Genomic DNA, 19,646 nt, shown 5'->3' on the forward strand with positions numbered 1-19,646 from the left:
TGTTGGTAATTTATTTCAAAATTAACAAACTCAAGTTAGTAATCTGACTCCAATTTGTGACCTTACCCAACTGCCACTCATCCAACAATATGCGTGCTTGTTCTGCAATAGAAAGGTATCAGGAAGCCGGCATTTTCACACACGAGTGGATTTATTCCTAACACACAGATCTAATACAAGCACCAGGGTCTCGGGTCCCTCTCAATACAGCTCTGTACGCCTCTGTTGCCACCAGCAAACGTACTCTCAATCAGAGTTGCCCAGCCATGAGTTATACTGCACAATATGCAAATGGCACAGCCACAAAGGCATTCTGGCATTATTTTATTGGCTATGTGTATACTGCAGTTAACTTTCGCCCGCTCTCATTGGTCTTTCTTCTCCTGCAGAATCACTTGCCGCCCACTCGCAGTGATTATTTTGTGATTATGGAGTAATTTGTTGCGTATGAAGTTGAATTAAAAAAGATAGAATGGAGAATGATTTAATTCAGATTGAAAATCTGACATGATGCAACCTGGCCTGTCTACTGCAGTCGAAACACCAATATCACCCTTCTCATTAATACAACAATAACAATAATAAAACAAACTTAATACATCACATAAAAAAATCATTCAACTTTCATAAAATTGTTCATTTGTATTTGATTTATTATTTTTTTAACCTTTAACTTTTCTGTTAATTAACAATAGATTCTCATTTCCAATATCAACCTATCTGCAGACAGCAAATGCTATAGTTACATATTTACAACGGTAATGGTTCGAGGAATGTCGGTGCGACTGGTCGGCCCCTTTACAATTTCATCTAAGCAAATCTGGCCCACTTTGCAAACGTTTGGACACTCCTGACCTACACCATACACCACAAGCGCTTTACAATGCCTCACATTCACACACACATCCATACACCAATGGGAGGCTGCTGCCATGCAAGGCACTTCCAGGTACACACTGGGAGCAAATTGGGGTTCATTGTCTTGCTCAAGGATACTTCGACATGGTCACCAGGGTTGAGGATAGATCCCACAACTTTAGAGTGAGTCTATCACTCTACCACTGAGCCACGCCGCACATAGAGCTCCGTGTAAAAGCTGGATCTCAGAGTAGAGGCAAGCGTTTAGTTGAGTTTATTTTGTTTTTTTATTTTGTTTATCCTGATAGTCTCATTCATAGCCTTTCTCTGCACCGCATATTTTTTCCTTAAGACATGCAATTCCCATGTAGATTAGTAAATGTTTACATCATAAAGCTGCATTGAGTAAAACAACTTTGCATTGCTTTGCATTTCATAAACAGCCCCTTTCATCAATTACTGTATATTCTTGGCAGTACAATAAAATCCCACTGATTCAAAATCTGTGGATAATTACAAACTTATTCAAACTAACCAATAGATGGGCATTATTTCAGGTTTGTGATGTCGACTTCAGTGATCTCAAGGCTTGTGTGAAGCCTGTGCTTCCCCTGCAGTGTGAGCTCAAAGGATGTGAAATTAATGAGCAAGCTGTGGCAGAGCTGTTAGAGGCAACCCAGCACAAGGTCCCTTTAATAGAACTTCAGATTGTCTATGAAGAGTCGGGAGAGTACGACCAGACCGCCTTGGGCATTGAGCATCTCAGGTATGACTTTATCCAAATTACTGTGTTGAACCATGTTTGAATCTTTATAATCTTGTGTAAAAAATAAAAAAGCAACATTTCAGTAATGGTCAGTTCTAGCACATCCTTATTGATTTGATAGAAACCTACAAACACTGGCAAATTGCCTGTGAAATTGTGTATTTTCTTAGCAGATCAGTTTTTGCACTGGTTTTGTGTACATAACAGACAAAAATTTGCTGCTCCTGTATTTTGGCAATCCTGTGAATGCAGCGTTGGCTTTGCACTACTCTAAATATTATCTTTTATCATTGATATTTGTCACTAATGCAAATTGGAATACAAGTCGATACAATGCCTCATGATATTTATGTATCGAAAGAATGAACAAGACATGAAGCAAACAAATATCCATCTATTTGTTTTTCCTTCTGAGCTTCTTAAGGTTTATGGTTGATTTGAACGAAAGGCCAGATATACCCTGGACTGATCATAAAATAATTACATAGGGTACATTCTTCTATTCATGCTGAAGATGGGTTGATTTTTCTCATCCAACCTGGAAATTTCTGCACAACCGATAAAAGGTGTGATTCCGTGAAGTCTAGAGTGACCTTAATTTCCAGATCGTGGGGTTTCAGTGATACCTGAATTCCATAGACATCCATTTGGGAAAATATGTCACTTTAAATGCGCAGTTATCTTGCGTAGTGGATCTGGATGCTATATGCTCTATGGACATGGAACATTACCTCTTTGGCAGGGAAGGAAACCGAGATGGTGTGCAAGGTCGAGAAGTTCCAACATAGTTTTTTTTCCCTCTTTGTTAGTTTTTTTTTTTTCTATGACTTAAATGACACTTTAAAATTTAATTTATTTAATTTTTCCTCTTCATGTTTTAAACATGTTCGAAATAAAGACATATCAATAGTGACGGCCAAATATCCACATCCACCAGTGCTGAGTCCATCATTTTTTAAGGTCGTCATTCATCAGCAAATGGGCGTCCGTCAGTGAAGGACTGACGGAACATCCATCATTACAAACAGAATGCCCACATCTGCTTACTAATATCATCCGCAGACGCATTGCTGTCACATTGTTCTAACTCCAGAATCGTTTCTAGTTCCATATGGTTGCATCTATTGTGGTCAAGTGTCGGTTATTACACACTTCGACATTGTAAAATAGCTACTTCGTAGGCTAGCTGTAGAGACCTTGTATATTAGTAGACTAAGCCTAGGCTGGTTGATGACGTGCCTAAAGCTGCCACCTTGGGTGTATTTGGCTCCGTTCTCAGTGTTCTTTTTTTTTTTTTTAAGCAATTTTGCCATGGATTGTCGTTACAATAATGTAGCGACGATTGCTGAGCTCGCCATGCAACATGGCAGCCACTTAGTGAAGGCATTATCCAAAGACATCTCTGCCACAGGCTGCCTGCCTGAAACAAACATTTCCATGTTCAGCTCTTGCTCATTTAAAAACGTTTTGCGCAGCTTGGCAAATGGGTGTGCTGGTATTTGAGCTAACAACAAGGAAAAAAGCCCCCTAGGTCAACGTCAAATCATAGAAAAATTGAAAAATTCTGAGTATTGTCAGTAGAACATCAGGCATGATTTCATGTTTATTAGAATGGCGTTTAAATACACGCTGATAGTGCGGGGCGTGCCTCTGAGCAATGTGCGTCACTGCGGACAAGCACGGGTGCGCGGCCGGCTGCGCAAATAGGAAAAAAGCACTGCCATCCAGGAGTTGGGACAGCGGCAATGAGACCTGATAGCGCGGGGCATGCCTCTGAGTCACTGACGTCACTGCGGATGTGACTGAGTTCAAGCGCAGGAGGTGGCACCCGGACACACGTGAGGGAAGAAGCACCAACCGGTGCAGGAGTCGGGACCTTGTTGGAGGTACCGAACCCCACCAGTTTCATATGCGCATGCACCGAACCCCTCTTAAGAGAAAAATGAAACAAAACCATAACAATGCATGAACTCACAACAAATTACATACCTGCAAATCAGTGTACCTTTGCGTGACCAGTTCAGATATGCGTTATCACAAAATTACACAATAAATCAGGTGTTTGGACCTCCGCAGTGGAGGCTCTGCCGAACCCCTGAGACAGACTCACTGAATCCCTAGGGTTCGATCGTACCCAGGTTAAGAACCACTGTTGTGGAGGTACAATACATGCACAATGTGGGAATGGTTATTAAGGGAATGGGAAAGGTTTATGTAGGGTAAAACTATTGGGTAGGGTTTAAAAAGCTTTAATATTGTGTAGTGGACTGCAATACAACAAGGGATTCATGCGCAACCATGACTCACTTTGGATTGGCTATGCATGATGTTCCCCGGGTTAGTGTAGTTTGCAATTTGCATTGCTTCTCAAGAAAAAACACTCTTCTAAATGACTTGCTATAAATCCCTGCTCTAGCAGCCAACAAGAATCACTAAGAGTTGGAAATTTAAATACAATAATGTTTAAATTTATCAGTAATACAATCTAGCTACAAATAATACAGTCAATGTACTTCATGGATATTTGATTTTCGCGGGTGGTTCTGAAACGCATCTCCTGCAATGAATGAGCGCGGCGTGTGTGCGTGATGTCTTTGTTTAAAGTTTAAAAGTTAGTTTAAATATTTTATTATTCTTATTGTAGTAGAACATAATAAATAATTGATCACTCACTTGCAATAGAGTGACACGCACTAAAGATGACGTCACGCGCCAGTGTTCACCAAAGTAAATATGGTCTAGCGAGTAGAAACTCGTCTTTTTAGGCAAGACATGGCAGTTTACCCTTTCATACACTGACTACATTTACATGCAGTCAATAACTGGCCGACCAGGCCGGTTCGCAAGCGAGTTAGACTCTTTTAAAACCCACATACCGGCAGTATTCGGGTTTTCAAAGTTCATGTTAACACACGTCTTTGTACTCTTCACCTAGTTGCCGCCACACACGCTGGACACCATCTGAACCAAATATGCTTATCTTGGTCTCATCAGACCACAAGACATAGTTCAAGTAACCCATATCCATATCCTGAAGACAAGCAGACTCAGAAGGTGTCCAGCGTGCGTGGCGGCAAGCAGACAAAGAGTACAAAGACAAGTGGGTCTTGTCTACAGTCAAGCATGGTGGTGGGAGCGTCATGGTCTGGGGCTGTGTGAGTGCTGCTGGCACTGGGGAGCTGCAGTTCATTTAGGGAACAATGAATGCCAACATGTACTGTGTAAATCACTTAAGATGGCGGCGCGTGCATACGCTGCGGCCTCTCTCTGTCCCAACCGATCAGTGTCTTGTTCAATTAATGTGTTTGTCAGACAGTTTTATGTGTTCGTCTGTTCCTGCCACGTTGTGCTACAAGTACAGCAGGCAGGTTCTGCTCGACATCAGCGTGAGCGAGTTTTGCGGCGTTTTGAACTTTGATACGGGGACATTAAAGTCACTGGGACTACTCCGACCTGAATCAACGCCGGACTCGTCAGCTACTCTTTCCCCGGATAGGCAGCGTCGGAAGCGGTGTGCGAGGAGGCAGAAGAGGGGCAAGCGCGGAGGCGTCCGGGCCAGGCTAGCGGCGTTCCCAACTCGCCCGGCCGTGCCTTCCATTCTTCTGGCGAATGTTCGGTCGCTGGACAACAAACTGGATTACGTTCGTCTGCTGAGATCCACGAACCGGGCAGTGAGTAACTGCTGTGTGCTCGTGTTCACTGAAACTTGGCTGAATGTCAACATTCCGGACTCTGCTGTGCAACTGGAGCGGCTAGCGTGCTATTGGGCGGACCGGGCCATTGAAAAAAGGGGAAAATCGCGTGGAGGAGGTATCTGTGTCTACATCCGCGACGAATGGTGCCGGGACTCTGTGGTTGTATACAGACACTGCTCGCCACTGGCGGAGTTTGTGATCATTAAGTGCCGTCCTTTTTACCTACCAAGGGAGTTTACTGCGATTCTGGTTGACGCGGTCTACATCCCGCCTTCCAACGTTGGAGGTGACAGGATCACGGTCCTTATGCCTGCCCAGTATGGGCGCGAGCTGCCCATGCCAAGAAGCTGGACCCCGCCCTAAATGCTACCTGCTGTCTTATCACTGGCTGTCTAAAACCAACGCCTACAGAGCGCCTGTACGTCCTGGCAGGAATAGCCTCACCAGATATACGTAGACAAGCAGCAAGCAAGGAAGAGTGGCAACAACAGTCCACTGACCAAAGACATCCTCTCTTCGGCCATGTACCAGCCAAAAGCCGCTTTAAGTCCAGGAAAAGTTTTCTGGAAAGTGTCCCACCCCTCGGAACACCGAGCATAGTCAGGGAATCAGCAGACAGCGCACCCTGACGGTTTCATCATCTTCGCTGGTGATTTTAATCATGCTGAACTGAAGTCTGTCTTTCCAAAGCTTCACCAGCATGTTAATTTTCCAACTCGTGGTGACAGCTTTCTGGACCTAGTCTACACTGCACATAAAGGAGCTTTCAAGGCCACCCCCCTCCCCCACATCGGACTTTCTGACCACGTACGCCCGCGTACAGACAGAGAGTGAGAACTTCCAGGCTGGTTCGCAAGCGAGTTAGAGTGTGGCCTGAGGGGGCCTCTGATGCTCTTTGAGACTGCTTTGGCACTACGGACTGGGAAATATTTAAGCGGGCGGCCACATGCAACGATCGGACATTGAGGAGTATGCTGACTCTGTGACCTCGTACGTCGCAAGGTGCATTGATGATGTGACCCTCACTAAGTACGTCGTCACTCGGGCTAACTGGAAGCCATGGCTGACAGAAGCCGTCCTCGGCCTGCTGAGGGCCAGAGACAAAGCCTAAAGGGCTGGGGATGTAGCGGGCGTGAGATCAGCCAGGGCGAAGCTGTACTGGGGCATCAAGGATGCGAAAAAGGCGTTTTCTTCCAAGATCACTGCCCACTTCAAGGACAGCAGGGATGCTCGGGGCCTGTGGCGAGGCATACAGACCATCACGGACTACAAGCCCGTGCCGCAGAGCTGTGAGGGCGACGTCCCTTTGCTCAACGAACTGAACCGCTTCTTTGCTCGCTTCGACGCTCAGAACGACACTTGCCCGCTGAAGACCCCTTCCCCTCCGGGCGAGCAGCCCCTGTGCCTCTCTGCCGTTAGCGTGAGGAGGGTGCTTGCTGCTATCAACACCCGTAAGGCTGCGGGCCCGGACAACATCCCGGGACGGGCGCTGAGGAGCTGATGGATGTCTTCACGGACATCTTTAACATTTCCCTGCAGCAGGCCATCGTCCCGTCGTGCTTCAAGGCTGCCACCATCATCCCTGTGCCAAAAAATCCTCCTCCTTCCTGCTTCAATGACTACCGCCCTGTGGCACTGACGCCCATCGTCATGAAGTCCTTTGAGCGGCTTGTCTTGGCGCACGTCAGATCTGTTCTTCCCCCCACCGTTGACCCCTTCCAGTTTGCCTTCCGACCCAATCGGTCCTCTGAGGATGCCGTCTGCTCTGCCCTCCACTCTGCCCTCACCCACCTGGAGAACAGGGACTCATATGTGAGATTGCTGTTTGTGAACTTCAGTTATGCATTCAACACCATTGTTCTACAGCGTCTCATTTGCAAGATCGACAAGCTGGGCCTCAGTACCTCCCTTTGCAACTGGCTACTGGACTTCCTCTGTCAGAGGCCTCAAGTAGTCCGTGTGGGCGACAATGTCTCCGGCAGCATCACGCTGAGCACGGGGGGCCCTCAAGGCTGCGTGCTCAGTCCGCTGCTCTTCACCCTGCTGACGCATGACTGCACTGCGACCTACAGCAGCAACCGCGTGCTGAAATATGCCGACGACACGACTGTGGTGGGTCTGATCACCGGTGGCGACAAGACTCACTACAGATCGGAGGTCGACCTTTTGGCCGCGTGGTGCAGGGACAACAACCTTCTGCTGAACGTCAACAAGACCGAGATTACTGGGAAGAGGTACAGATGCCTGCGCTCCCGCACCACCAGACTCAGAAACAGCTTTGTACTCCAAGCTGTCCGGATCCTGAATTCCCTCCCCCCTCCACCCTCTGCTGCATGATGTCCTGTTCTTTCGCGCTATGATGTGGCTGTCTGCTCTTAGCACGCTTGCTCCATTTTGCTGCTCTTATTTGTCTGTTTATTTATTTATTGTTTATTTATTTGGGTTTTTTGCTTATTACTTATTCGTTGCTCTTGTCTGTTCGTTTTTACTGTTTGTGCTATTTGATTGTGAGTGTTGTCTACTGTGTCTATTCACCGTCGGACGGTGGGGAACGTAATTTCGATCTCTCTGTGTGCCTTAACATGTGAAGAAATTGACAATAAAGCGGACTTTGACTTCAATACTGAAGCAGAGCATGATTCCCCTCCCTTCGTAAACTGGGCTGCGGAGCAGTATTCCAACACGATAACGACCCCAAACACACCTCCAAGATGACCACTGCCTTCCTAAAGAAGCTGAGGGTGAAGGTGATGCACTGGCCAAGCATGTCCCCAGACCTAAACCCTATTGAACATCTGTGGGTTATCCTCAAACGGAAGGTGGAGGAGCGTAAGGTCTTGAACATTCACCAGCTTCTTGTCATGATGGAAGAAAGGAAGAGGATTCCAGTGGTGACCTGTGAAGCTCTGGTGAACTCTATGCCTAAAAGGGTTAGGGCGATGCTGGAAAATAATTGTGGCCGTACAAAATATTGACATTTGGGTCCAATTTTGACATTTTCGGTTGGGGTTTACTCACTTTTGTTGCCAGCATTTTACACGTTCATTGTTACATTTTGAGTTACTTTGAAGTAACAATAAATTTACTTTGCTATCCAAGCTCTACAGTGACTACTCAACATTGTCTCAGAGTGTCATTTCTTCAGTGTTGTCACATGACAAGATATACCGTATTTTCCGGACCAAAAGGCGCACCGGATTATAAGGCGCACCTTCAATGAACGGCCCATTTTAAAACTTTGTCCACATATAAGGCGCACCGGATTATAACGCGCATAAAATAGAAGCTATACTGCAACAAACTGCGGTTGACTAGGGTTGCGATATGTATCCACTAGCCAATAACCAATGAGCCCTCTGTAAACAATCGAGTTTCTCAAACTGTCCTATAAAATGATCAGAACTGACTAAAGTTTGATCTAACACCTTGGTACTGCTTACCTATGTTTCCCTTCCATATCGATCTGTAAATTTACTTGAAACATTAACAGACCAGGCTATTTTAAATAGCCTTACGGGTACGCCCCCTGACCACGGTTGCCGTAAGGCTGGTAAGCGATGCGACCTTGTAATTTATTAGTTGTACTAAAACGTACTGAAAAGTTTAGCAGAGCACTGTGTACAACCAGTATGGATCAACAAATTCAAAAATTGATCCATATATAAGGCGCACCGGACTATAAGGCGCACAGGACTATAAGGCGCACTGTCGGCTTTTGAGAAAATTTTAGGTTTTAGGTGCGCCTTATATTCCGCAATTTACGGTAATTAAAACATTGCAGAAATGAGAGGGGCATACTCACCTTTGTTAGATACTGTATCCAAGCCGCACTGGACCTTAAGCTGCAGGTTTTTTAATGTTTAATTACCACTTTTAAGATAATATACACAAAGAATATTGTCAGGAAAGAGATGGTTCTTTGGGGATGCATAACCTTTATTAACATAACCTTTATTGACAGAGATGAAGAACTCTGCAAACATACAAACATGTATAAATCCCAGCGATGACCATAATAAACTTAATTTGCAGGGAACAGTAGCAAAATGGGACTACTTACAGGGGTATCGTTAGCAATGTGATACGAGCTACATGTATAGCTCCAGAGTAGTCGTGACCGGGAAATAAAGAAAGAAAAGGGTGACTCAAAAGATGTAATCAACAAACAACCTCTACAGTGCATGAGCAGCTCAAGTTCCTTCGTTAAAAGCCAAAACGACTGCCTTTAACTTAAAAGTGGCATAATATGCATTTATTTTGTCCCCCATAACAAGGGTTTGTGTATAAAAGCTTCTTTTCTTCAGTAATGTCTGTCTTGATCTTGTTCTGTCTCTTCTTTGAGTCAATGATACGGCAATATTTCCTGGTGGACGGACACACCACTTTTCTCCCCAGTGACTGTGTGTCTGGTCTCATATCTTTCCGCCCAGCAAAGCGGTGTTGCACAACAGCGGTCCACAGCCTTTTTACGAGTGTATAAGTGTATTAGTCATCACAAAAATCACGAAAAATCCATAAATCCATTGTCGCGCTTGATGACAAGTTCAAAGCTTGTGCAAAAACTAATAACTCATAGTCAGGGAATTACGGTATTCTGATTGTTTCAGATACCCGAATTCTGATTTAACACAAATTATTGACATGTGAACGTCGTCAATGAGACGATTCAAAGGGCTTCACAGAAAACAAACAACTGTAAGCAGCACGTAAAACAATAATCATTTAAGTCAGAATAAAATACCAAAAGATAAAACAAAGGAAATGGCAAATAAAACAACACTGCAACAGAAACAACAAAAAAACAAAAATGTTTTTAACCGAGACCTGAAAATGACTAGAATTGGGGCACATTCAAGACAATCAGTGTTAGAGTGGTGCTCACTTTAATTTATTTTTGCAAGAACCACAACGGGAGACAGTATGCCCTTTTTAAGCGCTTGCAAGTGGGGAGTCATTCGTCGCTGTGCATACAGCGATGATCGAATGTGGTCTTTTTTTGTCCCCTTTTTAAGCGCTTGCAAGTGAGGAGTCAATCGTCGCTGTGCATACAGCGATGATCGAATATGGTCTCACCCAGGCCTCTTGCAAGAGCCTTTTTATCGAGAGAAACAGGGTGGGGGTGCAAGTGGGCAGGATGGGGGTGAAAATCCCTGGCCTCTGATCAAATCATAGCAGGGGTTGTTTTACGATGTTGAGTAGACAGAACAACTGATTGCGTCTTCTACAGCTAGTCTATCAGTACAAAGGATCTTAGCACTTTGTTCTACTACTTAGCTTAGCTCTACTAATCAGCTTAGGCTGATTATTACAGGTTACATTACAACATAATAATATGATCAACCTAATCCAGGGGTTGTCAACCCGTGGCTCCAGAGCCGCATGCGGCTCTTTAGCACACCCCAAGCGGCTCCCTGGAGCTCTTGCAAAAATGCGTGAAAATGTAAAAAGATGTTTTTTTGTTTTTTTTTTCATATGGTTTTTAGATGGTAATCATGACACAAACATTCTTATGCTGTAGAAAATGTATGGAGTTGTAAATATATTAAAAATACCGAATTTCGGAATGGCGCAAAATTGTGTCATAAGCAAGCGACACAGCACAGGCGAGTTGTAAACAAACAGGTGTGTCAGTGACGGGCCATGGATTCAAAAGGCAAAAAGAGAAATATTGTAGATGAGAACAGAGGGTTTCAGAAAGAATGGACTCAACTATTTGCTTTCATTGCCAATGCTGAAGGATTGTCTGATTGTTTTATTTGCAATGAGAAGTTGTCAAATATAACAAGAAGAACAATTTGGAGTGACATTTTTAGTGAAAGCATGCTAAATTTGCTGCCGATCACAGAGTTGGAACTGTGAGGAAAAGTGCAATTTGAGGAACAAAAAAACAGTTTCAAGAAGTGAATTGCATCTCCAAACTCTACTTCTGCAAGTTTTGTTGCAGCCCAGGAGATAATAAAGCGCATAAAACCATTCACCGATTGTGAGTACATGAAGGATTCATTCGTTAAAATATCCGAGTGCTTATTTTCGGACTTCAAAAACAAAACCAAGATCATTCAGAAAATGAAAGACATTCCTCTCTCAGCAAAACAACAGTGAAGGAAATGGTAATTTAATTGGCAAACAATATCACCGATCAGCAAATCAAGGACATATATTCAGCTCCAGCTTTCTCAATTGCCTGTGATGAGTCGTGTGATGTGACCGATATCGAACAGACAGCTCTGCTATGCAGGTACGTGAACTTTAATGGGCCGCAAGAAGAAATTTATACCACTAAAGGGCCAAACACGGGGGGAGGACATCTGCTGCAGTGTTTAAATGACAGAGATACACACTGGCCACCTGATTTCAGTCGCTACAGACGGCGCACCGAGTATGAGAGGGTCGGAAAAGTTTGTGACTTAACGACAGAAAGCATTGGATCGAAATTTGCTTGCATTCCATTACATATTGCACCAAGTGGCGCTGTGTGCGTAAACATTCCCACCGGAGTGTATGATGGTAATGAACCTTGTCATCCATATTGTGAACAAAATAATCACAAAAGCATTAAACCACCGCCAGTTCCGTGAATTGCTAGATGAAGCAATGACAGCGAATATGCCGATCTCCTGCTGCGCAACAAAGTCCACTGGCTATTGTTGCGTGTTGTGCGGGATGTCCGTTGTTGAGCCAGGAAAGCAAAGGTGTGGAGTTTAGAGTTGGTTCTTTATTGGCAAGATCTTGGGTTGTTCAATGGCGTTCAATACACAAGGCACGGCAGCAGATGAAACAACAACTTCTGTCTCCAGGTCAGCTTGTTTTATACTGTCCGGAAAGGCGGGAACTTGTCACATGACCATTTCATACCTGGGGCGGGCACTTGTCACATGACCAGTTCGTACCTGAGTGTGGGGGGCGACACCCCCCAGTGTGTGCGTGTGTGTTGTATTCGTGTTCTGATTGAGCAGTTATGTTTGCAGGAAATGATAAAAGAAATGTACATATATGAGCATCATATTGTACAGAGATTGTCCACCCTAACAGAACATGTCCACATTGCCGTTGCTCCCTCTTCACTATCCAGGGGCGACATTTTGCGTCGCTTTGTTGCTTTGTATTTGTAGCCTACTTAATTATTTTAATAGTAGGCATACACCTCATGTATTAACAGTTTATGTTGCTTTATACAAATATTTTATATTTTTGCGACTCCAGACAGGTATGTTGTTGTTTTTTGTGGTCAATATGGCTCTTTGAACATGCCGACCACTGACCTAATCTATTCAACCCTAACAATCAGGACATTTTGTGTGAAGCATTGTGGCTAGTGTTAGGGTTGATAGATTAGTTTGATCCTATGCTTATGTTGGAATGTAACCTGTAATAATTAACATAGCTTGTCCTGTCTTCACAAAATAGTAGAACAAAGTGCTAAGATGCTTTGAACTGATTGACCAACTGCAGAGGAAGCAATCAGAGGTGTTCTGTTTACACAACATCGTAAAACACCCCCTGCTGTGACCCCCTGAGAGGCCATGGCCACTCTCACCCCCACCCATTTCTCTCAATAAATACTCTCTTGCATGAATCGAAAGTCAGATTTTGTTCGAACATTGCTGTACCTACAGTAACGAACAAATTCTCCACTTGCAAGTGCTTAAAGGTCTGTCTCCCGTGTGGTTCTTGCAAAATAAGTTAGAGTGGGAACATCTCTAACAGCTAGACTTTAGAAATTTTGAAGTTTAGGATTGCTCAAACAACACTGGTTTGGAATTTTCCACATGTGAACAGGTTAATTTGAAACAGAAAAAAAAAATCAATGGATTCAGGGATTTTATCATCTGTTATTGTGGTGTGGTGTTGTGCATTGCTTTTACATACTAGCCACTGTATTTTCAGATTCTTCTATAAGCATGTGTGGAGACTGTGGGACGAAGAAGATGAGGATGATGACTTTGACTACTTTGTTCGTTGTGTAGAGCCTCGGCTTAGACTGTAAGTACATTGTGTCATGTTATTGATACAATATGTATTAAAAGTCATAATCATATTTAATGTGTCTCTTACCGCAGCCACTATGACATATTAGAGGAAAGAGTCCCAGCAGGTCTTGTGAAAGAATACAAGCTCGTATTGGAAAAGTGTACCCAGTGCTTTCAGCAGTTTTCAATGCTACGCAGCCATCTGAGCAGTGATTCTGACTCAGAACTAGATAATGTATCCATGGTGGAGGGCCTGAAGCTCTGCGAACAGCTGGAAACATTCAAACGGAAGTTGTACTTCATTGAGAACCCACTGTTACGGTAAGTGAAATGTTTCTCATTGTTTACCAATTAGCCGCTATATCCACTTTTAACCCACAAACTCTTTAAACTCCAGATATGTTCTAGGCTACAAAGGTAATCCTCGACATCAATTCATACAAAGCCGTGGGCTGAGAGAGTCAGGCATCAAGGTTGCACATGTGGTCACATCCTCCTGCACCACAAATCAGCTCCTGTCCCTCCTAAATGACAGGCTTCTACAACACTTTTCCTCTGTGGGCACTGAGGTTCAGGTATCCACATTGCAATCACAGTATTATTTTAATGTTCGTGTTGACTAATCATCCAAACTATGCCAATGCATGATGATGTCTTTTGCTGTTTATCTTACCACTCATACAATAATTATACACTGTAATATATTTTATAGGGTGCTATTTTTCTTACTAAAAACATTACACAAATTTATTTTCTCTTTTCAGTTTTCTTGGGGGGGGGGGGGCTGTAAGGGAAGATGACATTTACATTCACTTCAATAGAAAAAGAGGATTTGTGATACGAATGTTTTGATGAACGAGCGTGATTATGGTATGAATTGAATTTGTATTTTAAGGCAGCGGTCCCCAACCTTTTTGCACCACGGACCATTTTATTGTCAGACAATATTTTTACGGACCAGTGTTTGATAACATCACCATTTTTGCGAAGAAAACTTCTAAGAAACATTCTAGAAAAAACACAAACCTTTTTGTGGTGGAGGGGTTTGCGTGTTCCAATTATCCTAGGAGCCATGTTGTCTGGGGCTTCATGCCCCTGGTAGGGTCACCCATGGGAAAAGGGTCCTAGGTGAGGGGCCAGACTAAGCACGGCTAAAAAAAAACCTTATGATGAAAAATATGTATGGACTCAGATTCCCCTCCCCCGGTCACCGGGGCTCCCCTCTGGAGCCAGGCCTGGAGGTGGGGCTCAAACGCGAGCGTCTGGTGGCCGGGCCTTCGCCCAACAGCCCGAAAATGAAACGTTTGTCCCCCTTTCCATGGGGTCATCACCTGTGGGTGGGGCCAAAGGGGTCGGGTGCAATGTAAGCTGGGCGGCGGCCAAAGGCAGGGACCTTAGCGGTCCGATCCCCGGTTGTAGAAGCTGGGCTCTTGGGACATGGAATGTCACCTCTCTGGCTGGAAAGGAGCCCGAGCTGGTGTACGAGGCAGAAAAGTTTCGATGAACATAGTCGGACTTGCCTCCACACACAGGTGTGGGTATACTTATTGCCCCCCAGCTGGGCGCCTGCACATTGGGGTTCACCCCGGTGAACGAGAGGGTAGCCTCCCTCCGCCTTCGGGTGGGGGGACGGGTCCTGACTGTTGTTTGTGCACCAAACAGCAGCTCAGAGTACCCACCCTTTTTGGAGTCCTTGGAGAAAGTAATGGAGAGCGCTCCTTCTGGGGACTCCATCGCTCTACTGGGTGACTTCAATGCTCACGTGGACAACGACAATGAGTAGGAAGGGCGTGATTGGGAGGAACTGCCCCCCGCGATCTGAACCTGGGCGGTGTTCTATTATTGGACTTCTGTGCTCGACACGGATTTTCTATAATGAACACCATATTCAAGCATAAGGGTGTCCATGTGTGCGCTTGGCACCAGGACACCCTAGGCTGCAGTTCGATGATCAACTTTGTAGTCGTGTCATCGGATTTGTGGCCGCATGTTTTGGACACTCGGGTGAAGAGAGGGGTGGAGCTGTCAACTGATCACCACCTGGTGGTCCGCTGGGAACGTCTGGCAGAATCCCCTGTCAGGAAGAGCTTACACTCCCACCTCCGGCAGTGCTTTTCCCACATCCCGGAGGAGGCGGGGGACGTTGAGTCCGAGTGGACCATGTTCCGTGCCTCCATTGTTGAGGCAGCCGACCGGAGCTGTGGCCGTAAGGTGGTCAGTGCCTGTCGTGGCGGCAATCCCCGAACTCGCTGATGGACACTGGCGGTAATGGATGCCGTCAAGCTGAAGAAGGAGTCCTATCGGGCTGTATATGCCTGTGGGACTCTGGAGGCAGCCGACAGGTACCGGATGGCAAAGTGAAACGCGGCTTCGGCGGTTTCTGTGGCAAAAACCCGGGCGTGGGAGGAGTTTGGTGAGGCTATGGAGAATGACTTTCGGATGGCTTCGAGTAAATTCTGGTCCACCATCTGGCGACTCAGGAGGGGGAAGCAGTGCACCATCAACACTGTTTACAGTGGAGATGGCGTGCCGCTGACCTTGACTCGGGACGTCGTGACTCATGGGGAGAATACTTTGAAGACCTCCTCAATTCCACTGACACGCCTTCCATTGTGGAAGCTGGGCCAGGAGACTCTGAGGTGGACTTTCCAATCTTCGGGGTCGAAGTCACTGAGGTAGTTAAAAAACTCCTCGGTGGCAGGGCCCCAGGGGTGGATGAGAGCCGCCCAAAGTTTCTAAAGGCTCTAGATGTTGTGGGGCTGTCATGGCTGACACGCCTCTACAGCATTGCGTGGACATCGGGGACGGTGCCCCTAGATTGGCAGACTGAGGTGGTCCCCTCTTAAAGAAGGAGGACCTGAGGGTGTGTTCCAACGACAGGGGAATCACACTCCTCAGCCTCCCTGGTAAAGTCTATTCAGGATTGCTGGAGAGGAGGGTCCATCGGGAGGTCGAACCTCGGATCCAGAAGGAGCAGTGTGGCTTTCGTCCTGTCCGTGGAACAGTGGACCAGCTCTACATCCTCGGCAGCATCCTCGAGGGGGTATGGGAGTTCTCTCAACCAGTCCACATGTGTTTTGTGGACTTGGAGAAGGCGTTCGACCGTGTCCCTCGGGAAGTTCTGTGGAGGGTGCTTCGGGAGTACGAGGTGCCGAGCCAACTGATAACGGCGGTTCGGTCCCTGTATCACCGATGCCAGAGTTTGGTCCGCATTTCCGGCAGTAAGTCGGATTCTTTCCCAGTGAAGGTTGGACTCCACCAAGGCTGCCCTTTGTCACTGATTCTGTTCATAAATTTTATGGACAGAATTTCTAGGCGTAGCCGAGGCGTTGAGGGTGTCCGGTTTGGGTCTCTGCTTTATGCAGACGACGTGGTGCTGTTGGCTTCTTCAAGCTGTGATCTCCAGCTCTCACTGGAGTGGTTCGCAGCAGAGTGTGAACCACCCTGCGCGAGAAATGTCGACGTTGTGAGGGCGGAGGAAAACGCCAGACTTGGTTGGTTTGGTTCTAGGAGCATATATATATATATATATATATATATATATTCCCAACTACCGTATTTGTCTGACTTAAAGTCGCTCCGGAATATAGGTCGCATTAGCCATAAAATGCACAATAAGGTGGGAAAAAAATATATATAAGTCGCTCCGGAGTATAGGTCGCATTTTGGGGGAAATTTATTCGACAAAATCCAACACCAAAAACAGACATGAACGAACAACAGACTAAACGTTTGGTATGCTAACGTGACAAACACAAATGAAGAGCTGAGAACGGGCCTGATGTAACATTCAGAGTTATTCTAATAACTATTACCGTAATTTTCGGACTATTAGTCGCTCTGGAGTATAAATTGCACCACCCATAAAATTCACAATAACGTGAAAAAAAACATATATAAGTCGCTCCGGAGTATAAGTCGCACTTTTGGGGCAAATGTATTTGTCAAAATCCAACACCAAAAACAGACACGAACCAGCAACAACAGGCTAAACGATACGGTATGCTAACGTGACATACACAAACGAGAGGCTGAGAACGGGCCTAACGTAACATTCAGAGTTATTCAAATGATTATTACATAAATAACACGTTTATCAAACCATCTGTGTCACTCCAAATCATAAAATACATCGATCATCGATCGTGTAAACAATGCCGCGTACGCGCGCCGTCTGACTCGTGATTTGCTTGTCTAATTATTCCACAGACCCATATAACGATATACAAAGTATATTTCAAATACCTATCATATTACAACAATATTATCAAACCATCTGTCACTCCAAATCATTAAATCCATCGATCAAATTCCTTGTCCTTTGTCAACAACGCCGTGCGTGCGCCCTGACGTCAGCCTTGTCGTTATTCCACAGATCTAGGATATAACTATATTGTAGCGTTAACAAAGTCGACTTCCAGGTGTGCGTCGGCATGGACTTCCATCCCTGGAGGTGGGATTTCCAGCCACGGAGGTGGAAGAAAGCTCCATAGAATAGGACCGGGCATTCATAGAAGCCATGTCCGAGCCCCATCCACCGTCCCCGGACAGCCACCCGGCCGAGCGCCGGCCCCCGACTTCCATCCACGGAGGTGAAAGAGAGCTCAGTCGAGTCGGACCAGGCGTGCGTAAAAGCCATAATAGATTTTCAAACCTTCTGTGTCACTCCAAATCATCAAATCCGTCAAACTCTTCGTCCTCGTTGTAACTTACAAAGCCGCTAATGATGCCGGTAGTACGTGGGGCCCTTCGTCATCCCGTGATCAAATCTGTGTCCTTTATGTAAACAACTGCCGCACTGCTGACGTCACTTGAAATTCAAATTACAGCAATCCCTTGCTACATCGCAGTTCGTTTACTGCGGGTTCCCTTTTTTTTTTTTTATTTTGAAAATTTGTGGAAAAAGTCACATATAAGTCGCTCCTCAGTATAAGTCGCCCCCCCCACCCAAACTAAGAAAAAAAACGCGATTTATAGTCCGAAAATTACGGTACTTAGAATCCATTTAAGGCTGTGCTTTGTTCTTTCCAAGCAGCCTCATAAGTCGTCCCTACAACAAGTAAATCAAAGCACAAAAATATGTGTCATGAGTGAGATTGTTTCTTTTAAAGGTACAAATAATAACCACCAACGCAGACTATATGAACACGACACAGAAGAATTTCATCTTGCAAAAAAATTACTGTAATGCATTCTGTTGCAATGGCACTTGCTGAAATGAGTGTCAGTTAGTCTGGGCTCTCAGCCATGACATTATTCACATTATGAACTGCTTAATCCTCACATGGGTCACGTCTGTATTGGAGCCTATCCCAGTCATCTTAGGGGGTTTGGCAAAATACACCCTGAACTGGTCCCCAGCCAATCGCAGGACACGTATAGATGTCAAGATGGCAGCACATGCACACGCAGCGGCCTCTCTCCGTCCCAACCGATTGGTGTTTTGTTCATTTAATAAGTGTTTGTCGGACAGTTTTATGTGTTTATCTGATCCTACCACGTCGTGCTACTAGTACACCAGACAGGTTCTGCTCGACATCGGCAAAAGCGAGTTTTGCGGCGTTTTAAACTTTGATACGGGGACATTAAAGGCACTGGGACTGCTCCGGCCTGAATCAACGCCAGATCGTCTGCTACTCCTAGGCAACGTCGAAAGCGGTGTGCGAGGAGGCAGAAGAGGGGCAAACGCGGAGGCGTCCGGGCCAGGTTAGCGGCGAACCCAACTCGCCTGGCCGTGCCTTCCATTCTTCTGGCGAACGTTCGGTCGCTGGACAACAAAATGGATTACATTCGTCTGCTGAGATCCACGAACCGGGCAGTGAGTGACTGCCGTGTGCTCGTGTTCACTGAAACTTGGCTGAATGTCAACATTCCGGACTCTGCTGTGCAACTGGAGCGGCTAGCGTGCTATCGAGCGGACCGGGCCATTGAAAAAGGAGGAAAATCGCGTGGTGGAGGTATCTGTGTCTACATCCGCGACGAATGGTGCCGGGACTCTGTGGTTGTATGCGTTCACTGCTCGCCACTGGCGGAGTCTGCGATCGTTAGGTCCCGTCCTTTTTACCTACCGAGGGAGTTTACTGCGATTCTGCTTGTCGCGGTCTACATCCCGCCTTCCAACGTTGGAAGTGACAGGATCACGGCCCTTAATGAACTGTATCAGGCTGTCAGTGATCAGCAGACGGCGCACCCTGACGGTTTCATCATTTTCGCTGGTGATTTTAATTATGCTGACCTGAAGTCTGTCTTTCCAAAGCTTCACCAGCATGTTAATTTTCCAATGCGTGGTGACAGCTTCCTGGACCTGGTCTACACTGCACATAAAGGAGCTTTCAAGGCCACCCCCCTCCCCCACAT

At 45.7% G+C, this 19,646-nt stretch overlaps 1 protein-coding gene across 4 annotated transcripts in view; it reads left to right on the forward strand.

Moving 5' to 3' along the window:
* Window positions 1-19,646, forward strand: part of shcbp1 (SHC SH2-domain binding protein 1) — a 53,170-nt gene that overhangs the window by 11,555 nt on the left and 21,969 nt on the right. For all 4 annotated transcript variants that reach the window (XM_085908282.1, XM_085908281.1, XM_085908280.1 and 1 more), the window contains 4 exons: window positions 1,416-1,624; window positions 13,207-13,302; window positions 13,380-13,610; window positions 13,687-13,864. In XM_085908282.1, coding sequence (XP_085764408.1) covers window positions 1,416-1,624; window positions 13,207-13,302; window positions 13,380-13,610; window positions 13,687-13,864 — 714 coding nt within the window. The remainder of the gene's footprint in view (window positions 1-1,415; window positions 1,625-13,206; window positions 13,303-13,379; window positions 13,611-13,686; window positions 13,865-19,646) is intronic.

The sequence above is a fragment of the Syngnathus leptorhynchus genome, chromosome 3 (assembly GCF_054491065.1).
Source record: "Syngnathus leptorhynchus isolate UIUO chromosome 3, UIUO_Slep, whole genome shotgun sequence".
Classification (NCBI taxonomy): domain Eukaryota; kingdom Metazoa; phylum Chordata; class Actinopteri; order Syngnathiformes; family Syngnathidae; genus Syngnathus; species Syngnathus leptorhynchus.